Here is a 19,113-nt window from a genome sequence, read left to right on the forward strand (position 1 = left end):
GCCCTTGCTCAGGTAATAGTTATCAGTGTTAGTTCTTGGACTAATGTAACTTCTGGGGAACAGAAGTGATGATTTTAAAAACACTTGTGGAGATAATCATAGCTCTTTCATCCATGTGTCATCTTTATCTTTGAGGTAGAAGCAATCAAGTTCAATGGCAAAACAAAACAAAACAAAAACCTATCTTTTTCTTTAAAAGAGAGTTGATTTTTAACTTTGGTTCCATTAGAAGAGTAATCATAGGTTTTCAGTCTGAAGTGGTAATTCCATCCCCCATTCCACAGATCAGGAAACCTGGGACTAGAAAAATCAGTACTTTCTCCAAGTTAGCAAGGACCTCAGACATCTTGGTTCTGAGGCCAGGATATCTTCCAGTTACCTGACTCTTGAGTTCTCCCTTTCTCTGTGTTTGTTTCATAGACCAGAATGTGGAGTGCTCAGATGTTTTAGCATCAGACAGATCTGGTGCTAATCTTGACTCTGCCACTTCTAGTTACATGAGGCTGGATGATTTACTCAACCTTTGCAAGTCTACTTCCTCATTTGGGAAATGGGGGCCATATTACTTACAGCATAGGGTTCTTAAAATGGACTAAGGTAGCATATATGCTGTGTCTACATGGGGGCTTCTGGATTGGCTGTTGGTGGTCTTGTTGCCTGTTGTTTATGTTTACATTCTACCCAGAGAATATTGCTGGTTAGGTCTCTCAGATTTCATAAATAGAATGTCAACATTACCAACTGCTCCTCTGGTTTCCAAAGAGCATAAATCTACCTTCAAGCAGCAATGTTTTACACTGGAATGCTTGGTACTTGTTAGAGATTATAACTTTGGTTTGGCCCTACTGGGATCTTTTATCAGAGAAAGCTTATCTAAGAAGCTATATGAAGATGTGCCTTTACTGGCAAAGGGGAAACGGGCTGTTTAGAGTCAACCTGTACAAAAAACATAGCATCCTCAGTAGGAAAATCAAAGCAACCTTAGTGCACACCCTGGGCTTACCACATATTTAACTCACTACAGAAATAGCAGTTTGCCAAAAAATCATGTTGAAAATATCGATCATTCCATTATTCACTACTTTAAGGTAAATATTAAGTAAAATATTGCTTTAAAAATTAAGTGCCTGGGTGAGGGAGGAAAGGCCTCTCCTGAGAAAGTGAACTTTTGTTTCCCTCCTTATAGTGAGAATGCTGTAAGTTATTTTTACTTTGTTTTTTGTCCCACCTGGCACGTATCTCGGAATCCACGTCGTAGTATCTGTTACACTAAACCGACCAGAAGTCTCCTTTGCCCTGATACTAAAGTGTTTGTTATTTCGTTGACTTTACTGTCACATCATTAATTATATTCACTTCAAAACCTCTATGGAAAGAAATGGAAAATAACAAAATTGATGGATGAATACAACTCTTCCTCCAAGGTAGTAGTTCTCAAACTTCAATGCACGTCAAAAGCCTGTGCAAATCTTATGGGAAGTTATAGCTCAAGGATGCATTCCCCAGAGATTCAGATCTAATACGTCTGTGTTAGGGCCCTCTAACAATTTCCCAAATGAACCTTACCCAAGTAGTCCATTACCACAAATTGAGAAGTACTGACTTGAGGATTTCTACTTGGAATGTCTTTATTCCAAACAAAGGTTAAAATTTAAGGAAAAATCTTATCCATAATTCATACGATAAAAGTTAGAATAAGCTTTAAACCTATTCACTACTATATTTCTTGGAATGAGATTATTTCTAAGGATACAGAGATTTAAAAAAATGGCTTACTTCTGGAAAAGTTTTCAAATTTAGTGAGGAAGATGAGCGTGTAAGCAAGTAATTACAAAAATTAAAGTTCAACCATTTGCAGTGATAGAAGTACAGGGCAGGGAAGATGGTGGGAGGTCAGGGCAAGCTTCAGAGAAGTGAGGTCCATCAAGGCTTTGATTGATGAACAGCAGCTCATGGTATAGATCCTATCACAGTGATGGGGGTGGGGAGAAGCAGATTTATCATGAGAGCACAGGGTGCTGCTGAGTCAGGGAGTAACAGACAGACTAGAGAGTATGAGACAGTATCTACTGGGGAGCCATAAAAACCAGAATGAGCCGTAATTTGACTTACAGACTAACACCGAGATTATAACATGTGTGTCCTTTCTTAGACATGGTTTTCAAATGTCATCTCTTCAGCATGGGGACCTACAGTTTAGAGGCTGTGGTCCTATTTGGACATCTGGAACTCCATCTCAAAAACCACAGAAATGTTCCCAAGCCAAGCCTCTTTAGACAACCAGGATATCATGGTGTCACTTAAGCTTAAGGTTATAGCTCCTGTTTCTTTTCCCAGTTAAAACTTCTAGTGAGCTAAAATAATAATAATAATAACTGTTATTATTATTATTATTATTATTATTTTAAAATTTAAGAAAATCTTGCTCTTACTAAATTTTACCTACTTTAATTGCTGTCAGAGCTCAAGTACCTTCCTTTTCATGAGATTAGGTCAAAAATATGATTTAAAAGTGAACTAAGATTTTGATAAATGTACCATGGTTATTTATGGTACATTAACATGGTAAGATGTTAATATTAGAGGATGGGTGAAAATTACTGGAAACCTTCTATACTATCTTTGCAACTCTTCTGTCACTCTAAAATTAAACCCTTAAAAAGGAGAAACCAAGAAAGGCTTCTGTCCTGGCAATTAAGCAACTTAGCATCTCTTTCCATGAAACCCAGAATATACACTTTTTTAAAGAATGGAAAACTTGAATCACAACTGAAGTCCAACATCTTCCTTGCCTTATGGTTAAAGTTCTAATACCTTTTCAGAACGTTTGAGCCAAAATATTCTTACTAGTGGCTCCCACCTCCATCTAGGACTAAACTAAGAACAAGTTAACTTCGTGTGGCTCTTACCTGATTTACTTGATAAACACTTCTTGCTCATGGTCATGATTCACCATCCATATTTACAAGCTGGGAAAATGTTATTATCTCAAAGGCCACAGAAATGTTTCTAGCCCAAGCCACTTGAGAGAATCGTGATGTCATAGAGCCAGGCCAGCCTTACTTTGAAGATGCACAGGAAGGCTGTTTGTGAGGGGGCCGTGCATGTTTTCCAAAGGAGCCTGCATTCTGACTCCCTCAGAGACGGAGCCACAGTGGACAAACCTTACACATTGCTCTGCTTCAAAGGAAACAGAAATGTAAACAGTGGCGGCACACCAGGGTCGGGTTTCTTTGCTTTAGCTACCAAGAAGTCAGCAAAGAAAATGCAGGTATTTACTCGGGTTTATTATTATTATTGTCACATGTTCTTTTAATGACTGGAAAAGAAAAAAAGAATCAATCCAGAAACAGAGTGCCACGGAGCCTTAATATGATTAATTTTCAACAGTTCCCTGAGCCAATTTTTTTAAGTAAAAGGTAAAATGACTAAAATGACCCTTTTTGCTGTCTGAGGTGCTTGTCTTCTACTAGGAATCGCCAATGCAATAATTCTTAAGATACAGTGCTAGGTGAGACAAATGCAGTCTATTTAAGAATGGATTCAAATAATCTAGTACTGATTAGCATCCATGTTTTAATAAGGTCTCAACAATGGACTTCTCTTTCTATGGAATGATTCCTCTTCTCAGATAAGTGAGGAATGGATTTAAGTACATGCTTTTAACATCCACAAAAAGGGTACTCAACACGATCAATATCTGGAACATAGCTCCCTAAGGCAGGTTGAAATTTAAAAATAAAATACACCTTCTTTCTTTAAAGACAGATGGAAAAATAACTTTCATCAGTCAGGAAGATAAACATGAGCTACAAATAGCTCTGGAAAAAAAATAATAAACAAAAGAAAGGAAGAGCTAAAAGACTTGACTTCAAAATTAGCCTCCAGTACTTTCTAGCTGTGTGTTAGTCAATTTATTAACTGCTTGGTGCAAATCATTTTATTGAAAAATGAAAAAGTCCTAGAATGGTGTCCTGACAGTACCAGATGATCAGAGATTTCTTGAAGCTTTTGTCAATGAAAAAAATTATAAACAATGCCAACCTACAAAGAGCAAGAATATCCAAAGGCCGCCTCTATTGAGATTTTTGTCTAGGTGGCCAGATTCCTGTTACCTTCTTGGGTCTCATCATCCTTGCAGTCTTAAGGGATGGGACGCATCCCACAGTTCTGCCTGTTTACTCTTCTGGTCTCTTTCTTTCTCTCCACAAGGTCTATGTGACTTATGTGATCTTTTCTGCCAGGGAATCTTGAGGGCTTTCCCTCTTCCTATATAGTACATTTCCCTTCAAATTTCTTCTCCAATCAACTAATACAGTGAATCGAATAGGAAAAACTTAATTTATCTTTCTTAAAATCAAATCATATTCACATATACACACGTGTTCAAAATTGAAGAGCAAGTATAAAAACAGGTGTTGGATATTCATGATTTTCATTTTTTTTTCCTAAATTTTTAATTTTTTATAAACATATATTTTTATCCCCAGGGGTACAGGTCTGTGAATCGCCAGGTTTACATACTTCACAGCACTCACCAAAGCACATACCCTCCCCAATGTCCATAACCCCACCCCCCTTCTCCCAACACCCCTCCCCCCAGCAACCCTCAGTTTGTTTTGTGAGATTAAGAGTCACTTATGGTTTGTCTCCCTCCCAATCCCATCTTGTTTCATTTATTCTTCTCCTACCCACTTAAGCCCCATGTTGCATCACCACTTCCTCATATCAGGGAGATCATATGATAGTTGTCTTTCTCTGCTTGACTTATTTCGCTAAGCATGATACACTCTAGTTCCATCCATGTTGTTGCAAATGGCAAGATTCCATTTCTTTTGATGGCTGCATAGTATTCCATTGTGTATATATACCACATCTTCTTGATCCATTCATCTGTTGATGGACATCTAGGTTCTTTCCATAGTTTGACTATTGTGGACATTGCTGCTATAAACATTCGGGTGCACGTGCCCCTTTGGATCACTACGTTTGTATCTTTAGGGTAAATACCCAATAGTGCAATTGCTGGGTCATAGGGCAGTTCTATTTTCAACATTTTGAGGAACCTCCATGCTGTTTTCCAGAGTGGCTGCACCAGCTTGCATTCCCACCAACAGTGTAGGAGGGTTCCCCTTTCTCCGCATCCTCGCCAGCATCTGTCATTTCCTGACTTGTTGATGTTAGCCATTCTGACTGGTGTGAGGTGATATCGCATTGTGGTTTTGATTTGTATTTCCCTGATGCCGAGTGATATGGAGCACTTTTTCATGTGTCTGTTGGCCATCTGGATGTCTTCTTTGCAGAAATGTCTGTTCATGTCCTCTGCCCATTTCTTGATTGGATTATTTGTTCTTTGGGTGTTGAGTTTGCTAAGTTCTTTAGAGATTTTGGACACTAGCCCTTTATCTGATATGTCGCTTGCAAATATCTTCTCCCATTCTGTCAGTTGTCTTTTGGTTTTGTTAACTGTTTCCTTTGTTGTGCAAAAGCTTTTGATCTTGATGAAATCCCAATACTTCATTTTTGCCCTTGCTTCCCTTGCCTTTGGCGATGTTCCTAGGAAGATGTTGCTGCAGCTGAGGTCGAAGAGGTTGCTGCCTGTGTTCTCCTCAAGGATTTTGATGGATTCCTTTCGCACATTGAGGTCCTTCATCCATTTTGAGTCTACTTTTGTGTGTGGTGTAAGGAAATGGTCCAATTTCATTTTTTTGCATGTGGCTGTCCAATTTTCCCAACACCATTTATTGAAGAGGCTGTCTTTTTTCCATTGGATATTCTTTCCTGCTTTGTCGAAGATTAGTTGACCATAGAGTTGAGGGTCTATTTCTGGGCTCTCTATTCTGTTCCATTGATCTATGGGTCTGTTTTTGTGCCAGTACCATGCTGTCTTGATGATGACAGCTTTGTAATAGAGCTTGAAGTCCGGAATTGTGATGCCACCAACGTTGGCTTTCTTTTTCAATATTCCTTTGGCTATTCGAGGTCTTTTCTGGTTCCATATAAATTTTAGAATTATTTGTTCCATTTCTTTGAAAAAGATGGATGGTACTTTGATAGGAATTGCATTAAATGTATAGATTGCTTTAGGTAGCATAGACATTTTCACAATATTTATTCTTCCAATCCAGGAGCATGGAACATTTTTCCATTTCTTTGTGTCTTCCTCAATTTCTTTCATGAGTACTTTATAGTTTTCTGAGTATAGATTCTGTGTCTCTTTGGTTAGGTTTATTCCTAGGTATCTTATGGTTTTGGGTGCAATTGTAAATGGGATTGACTCCTTAATTTCCCTTTCTTCTGTCTTGCTGTTGGTGTAGAGAAATGCAACTGATTTCTGTGCATTGATTTTATATCCTGACACTTTACTGAATTCCTGTATAAGTTCTAGCAGTTTTGGAGTGGAGTCTTTTGGGTTTTCCACATATAGTATCATATCATCTGCGAAGAGTGATAATTTGACTTCTTCTTTGCCGATTTGGATGCCTTTAATTTCCTTTTGTTGTCTGATTGCTGAGGCTAGGACTTTTAGTACTATGTTGAATAGCAGTGGTGATAATGGACATCCCTGCCGTGTTCCTGACCTTAGCGGAAAAGCTTTCAGTTTTTCTCCATTGAGAATGATATTTGTGGTGGGTTTTTCATAGATAACTTTGATGATATTGAGGTATGTGCCCTCTATCCCTACACTTGGAAGAGTTTTCATCAGGAAGGGATGCTGTACTTTGTCAAATGCTTTTTCAGCATCTATTGAGAGTATCATATGGTTCTTGTTCTTTCTTTTATTGATGTGTTATATATCACATTGACTGATTTGCGGATATTGAACCAACCTTGCAGCCCTGGAATAAATCCCACTTGGTCGTGGTGAATAATCCCTTTAATGTACTGTTGAATCCTATTGGCTAGTATTTTGTTGAGTATTTTTGCATCTGTGTTCATCAAGGATATTGGTCTATAGCTCTCTTTTTTGATGGGATCCTTGTCTGGTTTTGGGATCAAGGTGATGCTGGCCTCATAAAATGAGTTAGGAAGTTTTCCTTCCATTTCTATTTTTTGGAACAGTTTGAGGAGAATAGGAATTAGTTCTTCTTTAAATGTTTGGTAGAATTCCCCAGGGAAACTGTCTGGCCCTGGGCTTTTGTTTGTTTGGAGATTTTTAATGACTGTTTCAATCTCCTTACTGGTTATGGGTCTGTTCAGGCTTTCTATTTCTTCCTGGTTCAGTTGTGGTAGTTTATATGTTTCTAGGAATGCATCCATTTCTTCCAGATTGTCAAATTTGTTGGCGTAGAGTTGCTCATAGTATGTTCTTATAATAGTTTGTATTTCTTTGGTGTTAGTTGTGATCTCTCCTCTTTCATTCATGATTTTATTTATTTGGGTCCTTTCTCTTTTCTTTTTGATAAGTCTGGCCAGGGGTTTATCAATTTTATTAATTCTTTCAAAGAACCAGCTCCTAGTTTCGTTGATTTGTTCTACTGTTTTTTGGGTTTCTATTTCATTGATTTCTGCTCTGATCTTTATGATTTCTCTTCTTCCGCTGGGCTTAGGGTTTCTTTCTTGTTCTTTCTCCAGCTCCTTTAGGTGTAGGGTTAGGTTGTGTACCTGAGACCTTTCTTGTTTCTTGAGAAAGGCTTGTACCACTATACTCCACCCAGGAACCTAGTTCATTCCTGATTTACAGCCTCAGAATTTCTTGATGTTCTAACTCCACCAATTCTCACAAAATCCCCTCTCCTAGTGCCCAAAAATCACTTGAAGGAATCAGTAAGGCTTCTTGTTTTGTTTAAACCACTGTTGTATAATGAACAAATGATTTTCCTGACCAGCCTGTGGTAACAAAGGAAGGGAACTGGAGGGCTTACATTCCGAGTCCTAAGGGGAGGCCGACCCAGAGAGCTGGGGTCAACCCAGCCAGGCGCCAGCCCCGCCGCACACCTGACCGCCCGAGCGTCCTCCCGCTGCTCCCTCCCCTCGGCCTGCCGCCCGCATCCATCCCCCCCGGCGTCCCAGCTGCACGTCCCCATCCCTGCCCACGTCCCCTCTGCCGCCCTGATTCATGATTTTCAATGGGATTTGACCTAACTGCACTTTTATATAAATACAAATAAAAACATATGTAAATTTATAGTCACAGAAGTAGAATATTAGAAAGAGTCTTACTATTCTTTGAATTTGTGAGGCTCTCTATGTGTGTGTTAGTTTTAGTTCTGGGGGTAAATTAAGATAAGTAGGTAAGATAAGAAAGTTCAAAAGTAAGCAATCAGCATGGTGACCTGGGGCTAGTAATATTTGATGGATTTTTGTTGTTGTTGTTGTTCCAGTGGATAGGAACAGAAATTAAGTCTTGTGGGTGGTAATTATAAAGAGACTGATTTTCATTTGTTTTAGAATATATTCCTTTTTTTTAACAGTATTTTAAATGGGTTGCTATGATAGTACTAAGTTCCCCATAAATCTAAGTATTCAAAAAAATGATGGATATACTGTTTAACTCAGATGTTGATTATATCTGCAATTATTCCAATAAGAGAAGTCTCTGATTCTCCATTCTAAATGTCTTCTTGAACAATTTCAAGAAAGTTGAAAAGGAAAATGTATCACTACCCAGCTCCTTGTTTAAGTATTTTCTTCTCTTCTATAAGAGAATGTGCTAAACTTTAGGGGGAGAAGAAAACATAATGAAGGTAAAGTGTGCTATTCCGTTCCCTGCCTCCACCCCCCAATGGAGATTACACATCAGTTTGGAAGACAACACTGATGCATTATACATAAAACAGTTAAATGGGAATAAAGACCATGAAGCCAAGTATTTAAAAATTGATAGATGGTAAAACAATAGGTTTTATCTACTGAACTCTGAACTCAGAGGTCAAGAGGGATCATAGGCTAAGCAAGCAGGATACATGGAAAAACTAGGCCTATAACCTGACCTCAAAATGACCAACAATCTCCTAACACCGAATGAGTGTACTCAAGCTTAAATAGGTTTTGTAGATTATTCCTGCATCGTTTTCTCTAATTTAAAATAATACCAATTGTGCGTGCATGCGTGTGAATGTGGTCCGTACTTGTATAAATATATAAGCACATATAAATACATCCGTATAGAACTGTATATCTGCACTTATGCCTAGAAAGAAATGTTGAGAGTCTCTATATGAAAATATAATTTCTGGTCTAACTTTTAGGCCTCCTCTTAGAAAAATGGTAAATCATAGACAATCTTTCCTCTCTTGAGTTGGTTTTGAGGATCCACGGGGAGGAAATGGGTACATTCTTTCAAAACTTCACACTGCTCCCAATTCCAAACAAATCAAGCAAGATGAACAGTCATAACAGCAGTAAGTACAAAGGGATAGCAGAGGCAAGTCAGCATGGTGTTCATAGTATGCTCTCAGGTACAGTCCAGTAAAAGATCAAAGCAAAAGTAAGCAAAATTGAAAGGAGACTGAGAATGTACCTGCACTTGCTCCAGAACTCAAAAAAGAGTAGTGTGTGAGGGAAGGAAAAACAAAAATGATGAGCGAGTAAGATTCTCAAAATTTACTGAGGACTTTGAACTTTAGTGGAAAAAATTTTTGGAGATAATAGCTGCCAGGGAATGAAGACACTTCATATTCCCGAGGAGTCCCAAATCCATCTCAGCTACTCACAGATAGTTCCTTGGCTGGTGAAAAACAAAAATAGTAAGATTTGGAAATAAGCACATTTGTGTTGAGGAACTAGGAAAACATGCTTAGCCCAAAGGCGTTCAAATGCAATTTTTCAGGGCTAATCTGGCCCAAACACGGACCTTCATTTATTTTTCCTAATTAATATCTGTGTTAGAAACCAGGGATCTCTACAGTTTCAAATATCCACAAGATCGGTTTTCAGCATGAAAAAAACTAGTATCAAATACCAGGCAATCTTGGGGTTGTTGTTAAAAAAAATAAGTAATTTTCTTTGTTTAGATACATTTGACAGAAAGTTTCTAACTCTCCTTGTTACCATAGATGTACTCAATTTAACAACTTTTAAGTTGTCTTTGACCTTGAAAAAAATGAAAGAGGAAGGTACCACGGACGTGGTTGATGGAGGCAGGAATGTTCAATCACAATAAAATTTAAAAGGGGAAATTGTAAGTTTGCTTACATTTAAGGGGATTGAGTATTAAGCACAACAATGAGGGTTTCTTACTATGAAGCCCATTAGAACAGGGAATTATGTATGAAAACTGGATTGTGGCGTTTCTGGCTCTGAACATACAGCAAAGCTCTGAGTCTCAGATTCCTTGTCTGGAAAATGGGCTGAGTAATATCAATGCAAAGGGATAGTGTGTGCACATACCCAGAACCTATGACTAGCTATGCAAATACATTCTTAGCATTCAAGGTTCTTAACAATAGCATTGATATTTTATACTTATAAGCAAACACTACAGCGTTTGTTGGCTTGTTACAAATTTGAAGAAGAAAGGCCTACATGGATACAAACTTTCAGGGAAGAAAAACAGAGCTCTATGTGTGATCTACCTCTGATATAGTTATCATATTAAACATTTTGGAACTACTAATTTGTCTCTTTTCTGGGATTTAAAAAAAATTACAAATTCTCAGTTCTGCATACCCACCCAGTGTAGACATTTTTACATTTTACTTTGGAGCTTGCTTCACTGGTAGTTTCCTACAAGATCAGGGTTTGCTCCTCCCTGCTCTCGAGCAGCCTCCGGGAGTGGGTATGGAGGAGAGAATCTCTGTTGGTGGTAGGCTCTGTTCTGCAGAAACCCCCTAATCCTCTGTTTACCACAACATGAGTCTATTGCCATAGAAATGATAGTTGAGATCCCAGATTCAAGCTCACTGACTTCACAGCAGGGCCTTGTAAAAGGAGAAGCCACGCTAACAAAGGGAAAACACAATTTATCAGAATAGTAGGCAGTCTGTTGCCTTGAAAGAAAGGGTAATTGTCAGCATTAAAATAAAAATGCATGAATGAGCTATGTTGTTGGGTATGCTGTAGTTTATTTTCTGTGTAGTACTGCCCGACTAAAAGTAGTAATTTGAAATTTTATGTCATTTAATAGTTTGCTTGTAAAGGTCAGCAGTTTCCCTTGATTGCATTTGTTTCTTATTGAAATAAGAAACAAGCAGATTCTAATTAATCTTGTTGCACAACTGATGTTTCTGTGGTCAAAGATTTTTCCCTTTTCATGATGTGTTGTTTTTGTTTGTGTGTTTATTGTGTGTTTTTGTTTTGTCTTATTTCTATTAATAGAAGAAAGTGAACCCGAACAAGACACTAAAGGTATTTTTTTTTCTTTTTGCCCTGCTTCTTTTAAATGTCTGGTTCTATTCAATTGTTTGGTTTTGCTGACCTTATAAACAACTCTAAGTGCTGTTATTTTTTTTAGGAAATAACACATGATGTGTGGGGAATGTTGTCAGCATTTGACCAAGTGTTATTAGATGGGTTGCTTTACTTTAAAATGTATTCATTGACCATTTACTTTTTTTAAGTAACCTGAAAATGCAAACAAAATGACATAATCAGCATGAGAATATTAATCTCACACAGATTGGAAGAGAAAGGTACCTTTTGATTGAAAGCCTTTTTTTATGGGGGGGGTGGGGGATGAGGGGGTGTTACAATTTTTGGAGGAATGTAAAAATGTTAAGATGCCAGCTTAGAAGGTGCCTGGGTGGCTCAGTGGGCTAAAGCCTCTGCCTTTGGCTCAGGTCATGATCCCAGGGTCCTGGGATTGAGCCCCACATCAGGCTCTCTGCTCAGCAGTGAGTCTGCTTCTCCCTCTCTCCCTGCCTGCCTCTCTGCCTGCTTGTGACTTCTATCAAATAAATAAAACCTTTAAAAAAAAAAAAAAGATGCCAGCTTAGGTTTTAATTATTACTACTCCAAGAAGACAAGTATGATGTAACTGCTTCAAACCAAACCAAATCAATCAAATTTAAATTAATTTTAATTGCCCACAGATACATACATATATTTAGTGGAATATATTTGAGGAAAGTAGTTGGAAATCAAATTTTTGGTGGAGGAACCCTACTTTGTAGAAAAAGAGTTTTTCTTCCAAGAAAGCACCTTCCATCCTGATTAAGATGCAAACTTTGTGCCGTTCTAACATAACCTTTTATGTTTTTTGGATAAGACTCACAGGTTCTCATTCTGTCTGCCTGTGCTTGTTCTCTCTCCCTCTCTCTCTAACAAATAAATAAATAAAATCTTTAAAAAAAAAAAAAAGACTCACAGGTTCTCATATTTTGGCATTTTGGCACTAGGAAGAAACCTTAGGCTGGTAGTCTTCGAAATAGCCCCTCCTTATCTGAGCATCCCAATAAGGTATTTGAGATCGTTTTCTCTTTCTAAACATCAGGTTGCTTATGACCAAATTTAGATAAAATCATTTCACCTGCTCCTGCGTGATTCTTTTTGTTTTTATTTGCTTTCACTTCAACTCTGTCCTTGCTGTTTAGAATCAAGTAACCTGTTTGGTAATCAAGTACTTGATTCTAAAGTAATGGGACTTTATTACTGAATAAACCTAAAAAACAAAACCAAACCAAAACAAAATCCTCTTTAAGGGACACTAGAATAAAACAAAGAAAGGAAAAAATGAGAGAAAATAAAATCCATGTGAGCTCATTGTGTCCTTTGAAATAATACTCAGAAAGAGAATTTATGGGACACCTGGGTGGCTCAGTTGGTTGGACGACTACCTTCGGCTTGGGTCATGGTCCCAGGGTCCCAGGATCGAGTCCTGCATCGGGCTCCCAGCTCCACGGGGAGTCTGCTTCTCCCTCTGACCTCCTCCTTGCTCGTGCTCTCTCTCACTGTCTCTCTCTCAAATAAATAAATAAAATCTTTAAAATAAAAGAAAGAAAGAAAGAGAGAATGTATAAGGGACTTGAAGTATTCCTCTGGTCCTACTTCCTTAAGAAAGGAGAGGAAACTCATCTATAGCCAAACGGCTTGTTCCTTTCGGGACTTAATTGGGATTCTCTGCCCTAGGCGTTCCTCCATTGCACCACCACTGCAATTTCAGACTGAATAATAGCTCCACCTCCTTACCACAAATTCAAATTATCCCTTAAAATGACAATCAATAGTAAGATTTATGATGTATCTGAAAGTGCTTTGGAAAATCGAAAGAGAGAAGGAAGGAGAGAGGGATGGGTGAGAATAAGAACATAATATAATTATGTTATAAAGGACTGTGGAATCACTGGCTGCTTAAGCCCAATTTTGAAAGTATGATTGATTCTCAACCTGCAGTTAGCGCTGTAAATTTACCCAAGAGAAATTAAAGCCCCAAACTCATGAACAAATATCATGAGAGAAAACCCAGGGGTAAATAGATTGCCCGTGTCTATTTCCCATGATGCAGATGAACAATAATTTGCTTGCCCACAGGAACTGGAGAATAATGGATAAGACTATAGAAAGAGTTGCATCCTGTTTTTTCTTTAAAAATCCATACCAAAACAGTCATAAATGTTTTCCAAATTACTAAGTAAGGTCATACCCTGTCTATTAACTCGTTTATGTAACAAAAACACTTTTATGCTGTTTCGGATGCTAATAAAATGCACGATAGAGATATTCAATGAACATTTTACTTGATATGAAGTATACCACATTACTTTTAAAACTGATGACCTGGACTGCATTTTCAGTTTGGGGCTACCAGCAAAGTAATGGGACTTTATTACTGAATTACATCTCTATAATTATTACCAGTGTATTTTTAATCCACGGAGGTTAGTCTGGCATTTATTTTTAATTGCAAATGGCCTTATTGTTTTCCATCTTTGATAATATGGTGGAAATTCTGTCATCCCTCCTTCAACTCTTCTGCTTGGAACTGGTAACAAACGCAGATGGGTATAAAAATACCAGTTTTATTGCTGATGAAGCTGGATTGGAAAATAAACCTTTCTACTTTTTCATCTAAGAATTAGACTAACATCTGTTTTCTTATCCTCCTAAGCCCCTCCACACTCCTTAACCTTCCACCCCAAGTTGTAGGATGGAGAACCCCATACCCTTGTTGTATGAGCGTAGCTGGGAGAATGATGGCCCCAAGAGGGCTGAGATACTCATAACATACACAAGTCCCTTTGTCCCGTCTCACTAATCAGAACAGTCACGCATCCATTCAGTTCATTGATCCCTTCACTCATTCAACAAATATTTATTGAATGCCTGCTATGTACCATGCAAGGCTCTGTCTCCCCACCTATCAATTAGCCCGTGTTAATGAACAAAGCAAGCTCTGCCCTTGTGATGCTTACATTTCAGAGGAGGAGAAAGCCAACAAACTGATTACTATGACATGGTGATAAGTGCTATGAAGAACCACAAACAAGGGTAAGGGAATGTGTTGAGAAACATTTTGATAAGGAGACATCTGTGACCTTCTTTGGGGTCAGAGGGAAATTAGCAGGAAGGGTGGAAGCCATCTTTTAATACTGAAAAAAGGGGGCAAGTTCCTATTTTATCTTCTGGCAAGAATGGGGTATGCAGAAAACAGTTCCCCTTTATTCCTGGCCTTTTCCCCTCTTCACCCACTGGACTTAACCATGTGTGTGGAGAAGCTGGGGCTGCTGTACTGAACGAAGAGCATGCAGACTGTGACCCGGTGAATGAGGGGGCACACGGGCTTGGTAAGAAGCTCCCTCAGCATCCCAGCTCCCACTCTGGGGAAGTGAAACCCATGGGTTCACTGTGATTGAAGGCGTAATTTCAACACACCCTCACAAAGGAAACAGAATCACAAGATTTATTATTTACAAATCCCAGAAGCCAGGGTCTGGGGAGTATGCAGTGAGCCCAGGGAAGGGAAGTCCTCTGACCCTAGTCACAGAGAAGGGGACAAAGAGTCGGGTAGCAAGGGGTGGGTGGGGGTGCCTGGGTGGCTCAGTGGGTTAAAGCCTCTGCTTTCGGCTAGGGTCATGATCCCCGGGATCGAGCTCCACATCAGGCTCCCCGCCTCGGGCTCCCCGCATCCAGGCTCTTTGCTCGGCTCGGAGCCTGCTTCCCTTCCCCTCTCTCTGCCTGCCTCTCTGCCTATTTGTGATCTCTCTGTGTCAAATAAACGAATAAAATCTTTAAAAAAAAAAAAAAAAAAGAGTGAGGTAGCAATAACCTATACTTATAGGAGATCGGGATGCAGGATACTAACTTTTCTCAGGCCTCACTCTAAGTGGTTATTTTAAAAGTTGCCCAAGAAAAGCAAAGTGGGAGCTTACGATGGACATCTTAAACTCAAGTCCTTAACTAAATGTCTAGACTCTGGATGTGGTAGGGTTATCATACCATAAAATGCCACGGCAGCAACTCAAAAACACAAAGTCGTTTTTTCAAAAGGTGTTTTTCTCACCATACAATCAAACTGTGGCTCAGCCAAAGGTCTATCTGGCCTTTTGGAGGAGACCAGAAGTTCATTAGCACAGTCACACCTTCAGGAAGCCACTGCAAATGCCAATACTGCTCCTTCATGTACCATCCTGTGTCCCACTGGACACCACCCCCCCAGCCCCACAAGGTTCTGATATGGGACAGAGCAATATATTGGGCAAATTCACTGCAAGGCCAGGTTGCATCTATTTTATTTACCATCTCCCATTATGCATAGCTGTGTTGTGCAATGCAGATCATCAAAAGTTCTGCAGTGAGTCCAAATGATATTCTAAATAATATAATGCTAGCCAAAAGGGGGGGGAGCTGTACATCAGAACAAAATAAATCCTCCCTTATTACTGCATTTCTAGGAAGAATTTACAGTCCCCAAATGAAAACTCTTGCCTCTATAAATTAAAGCAGAAACAGTGTCTAGATTTTACTCTTCTCCAGTTTCTTAGTCTTCTTCACTTTAGCCAGAAGGCTGTCATTCATGTTCAAGGGTACAGAGTTCTCTACAGCAGCTGCTGGCTACACTTTTCCAGTACCTATGGGATTAAAATAATCCTACTCCCAATCTCTAAAAGATCCTGCTTTTTTCAGATTCTGAGAGGCAATGGGACCCGTAAGATGATGAGTACAGTAGCCCCACACTCAAAAAATGTAGGACACATAAGTATAGTCCCAACCCCAAAAAGTTCTTTCAACCAAATCATGAAAGTGGACTCAGCTATGTTGTGCAACCGAGATCTCCATCACTGTTGCCAGAAAACATTAGAAAAGGGGAAAATACCTGAGAGCAGTCAGTCTCTGTCAGTTGTCAAGAGTGCACAACCTGTGAGCTTACACTGAGTTGGGAGAAATCCCCCATCAGGGAGTCAGATGGGTCACCATGTGTCACTCTGGTAAATCTGGAAAAAGTGTGCACTGCCTCATCACTGGCTGGTCTGCTGGAGAAATTCAGAATTTCCAGGGAGGAGAGCCTCAGTCACTTAGTCTTGATTGACACTTCCTTCAGACTCATTCATTACGTGACTTTTTATTTCCTATTTCACCTTGGAGCCCAGCTTTTCTGGAATTTCAGTCGAGGGACAGGCTTCAATCCCTCTTTAAGGTGGCATTTTTATCCCTGACTAGCAGGACTGGCTCCATAATTTGTAGGCCAGGTGATTTTAGTTCAAAAATCACGAATAAGGGCGCCCGGGTGGCTCAGTGGGTTGGGCTGCTGCCTTCGGCTCGGGTCATGATCTCAGGGTCCTGGGATCGAGTCCTGCATCAGGCTCTCTGCTTCCTCCTCTCTCTCTCTGCCTGCCTCTCTGCCTACTTGTGATCTCTCTCTGTCAAATAAATAAATAAAATCTTTAAAAAAAAATCATGAGTAACTTCAAGAGAAGGACAGCAGACCGTTGAGCCAAGTATGAGCACCTCTCAGCATGGTGCCCTATGAGACCACACAGGGCCACTCACTCTCGGAGGCAAGCCTGCTGACCACTGCGGCTACCGCCACTCGCTCTGCTATGAAATTTCTCAGGCTGTATGCATCACCTGCTAGGAAAAGTTTTCCAACATTCTATTTCAACTTGGCGTCATTCCTCATAGAATTTTGATCTAAAACAGTTGTAGGGGGACACCCCGCTGCCTCAGTTAGTGGAGTGTCTGCCTTCAACCCTGATCCCGCAGTCCTAGGATCAAGCTGGCAAAGGGCTCCCTGCTCAGCGGGGAGCCTGCTTCTCCCTCTGCCGCTCCCCCTTTTGTATTCTCTCTCTCTCAATCTCTGACAAACAAATAAATATAATCTTTAATTTTTTTTTTTAAAGGCTGTTGTAGATATTTCTGAGGCTCTTAGGACCAATGTCTCTGCCAAATTTTCCTCCTCAGAGCCTTACTTTTCTTCAGTTTTGGGGCTTTCTAAAACTTGATGCTAGAAGAAGTGGAAGAAGTGTGTGTCTCACCACATGTTTTCTGGAGCTGTTGGGTTAGGCTCCACAGCAATTTTTCAAAATGTTATTAAAAAATTTTCAATCTCACAAAAAAGTAGATATAGTACTATAGTGAACTTCCACATTCCCATGACCCTTCAACAACAATGATCAAGAGTCTACCAACTTTGTTTCCTAAATTCTACTACTATGTTCTTGCTGCTGGTTTCTTTTAAAGCAAATCCCAGACATGAGTTCAATCAACCAATATATACATTAGTGAAGGATTAAAAAAAAACAACATAATCACATTACCATGTTCATTATACCACCTGTCTCCAATTAGCACTAATTTCTTATACCATTTACTACCAGGACTGTGCAATTTTAACCAGTTACCTCAAAATATCTTCCTACATCTGATCCGTTGAATAAGAATCCAAACAAGATGCACACTTTTCATTTCATTTCATTTCATTTCATTTCTAAGTCTTTATAACTCTACAGTAATTCCCTCCTCCCACCCCCATACAAGTTATTTATTCATAAAACTAAATAATTTGCCCTATTGAAACTGTCTACATTCTGGATTGGAATGAACTGCATCCATGTAACATTGTTTAATCTGTTCCTTAACCTCTGTTCTTTTGTAGGTTGGTAATTAGACCACAGGACTTTTTAAAAGCAGGCTCAGATTGTTTTGGGGGGGGCAGATTCAGTTGTATTTTAAACATTTGGTGTATTTTTTTTTAACCACCTGTTGCCTTAAAGATGGACCCTTCTTTGTTTTTCTTTTCTTCTGGCTTTTGTGCCCAACTCTGTATTTCTGACATGCTCTGCTAACTCCATCTCTTAGAGTCCTCAATATCAAAAACGGGAAGTTGAATTAATCTGTACCTACAAATCTAAAATTAGAAACTGCAAAAAGATTTCAATTGTCACATCATATCTTCCCTGAACTTTCTCTCAGTTAATCAGTAGGGATTCAGTCTCAAATTATTAGTTACCTATTCTCCTGCTTACGCTGGGCCTAAAATATTTTTCTCTTTGGCCCAATGGGCTCATCTCATTCTCTCAAAAGCTTGACAAATATTTTCTGTCCTCCCACTATGATACAGTTGAAGATAAAAAGCATTAATTATTTCCTTAATTCAATTAAATACTATTACTTTGGTCAGGCACTCCTTCTAGGTACTGAACAAAACAGGCTTGGTTTTTGGTTGCCAAAAACTTATAATCACGGGGGTGTGGGAGAGGTAGACAATAGAATAACTTCAGATAGTGGTAAGGTCTGTAAAGACAATAAAACACAATGATGAAAAGGGAATGGGGGGCAGGTTATACCTTCTATTGGGTGGTCACGGAAGGCTCTTCTGAGGAAATGCCACTTAACCAGAGAGAGGATGATAAAAGGAACATGCCACATAAAGATCTGGGAGATGAGTCTAATAGGCTGAGGGAAAGCATGGACAAGCTCCTAAGGAAGGAATGAAGTTAGACTGTCCTAGAGTGGTGAGAAACACAGGGTTCTAGAATAAATGGCTTAGAAGCCAGGGCATGGCATTTGGTATTATACTTAATACAGAAGGAACGTGGAAGGAATTTACACAAGAGAACACAATTTGATTTGCATTTTTTAAAAGACCACTCCAGGGACACTTGGTTGGCTCAGTCGTTAAGCATCTGGCTCAGGTTATGATCCCAGAGTCCTGGAATGGAACCCCACACTGGGCTCCCTGCTCAGCTGGGAGTCTGCTTCTCCCTCTCCCTCTGCTGTTGCCCCTGCCTGTGTTCT

General features: G+C 39.4%; 1 protein-coding gene across 4 annotated transcripts in view; it reads left to right on the forward strand.

Moving 5' to 3' along the window:
• Window positions 1–19,113, forward strand: part of MUSK (muscle associated receptor tyrosine kinase) — a 96,275-nt gene that overhangs the window by 32,132 nt on the left and 45,030 nt on the right. For 2 of the 4 annotated variants that reach the window (XM_004747788.3, XM_004747789.3), the window contains exon 6: window positions 11,260–11,289. The exons of the other annotated variants lie outside the window; for them this stretch is intronic. In XM_004747788.3, the coding sequence (XP_004747845.1) occupies window positions 11,260–11,289 (30 nt within the window). The remainder of the gene's footprint in view (window positions 1–11,259; window positions 11,290–19,113) is intronic. 4 annotated transcript variants of the gene reach the window in all.

Source organism: Mustela putorius, unplaced genomic scaffold, assembly GCF_011764305.1.
Source record: "Mustela putorius furo isolate JIRA1106 unplaced genomic scaffold, ASM1176430v1.1 tig00000580_pilon_pilon_pilon, whole genome shotgun sequence".
NCBI classification, from domain to species: Eukaryota; Metazoa; Chordata; class Mammalia; order Carnivora; family Mustelidae; genus Mustela; species Mustela putorius.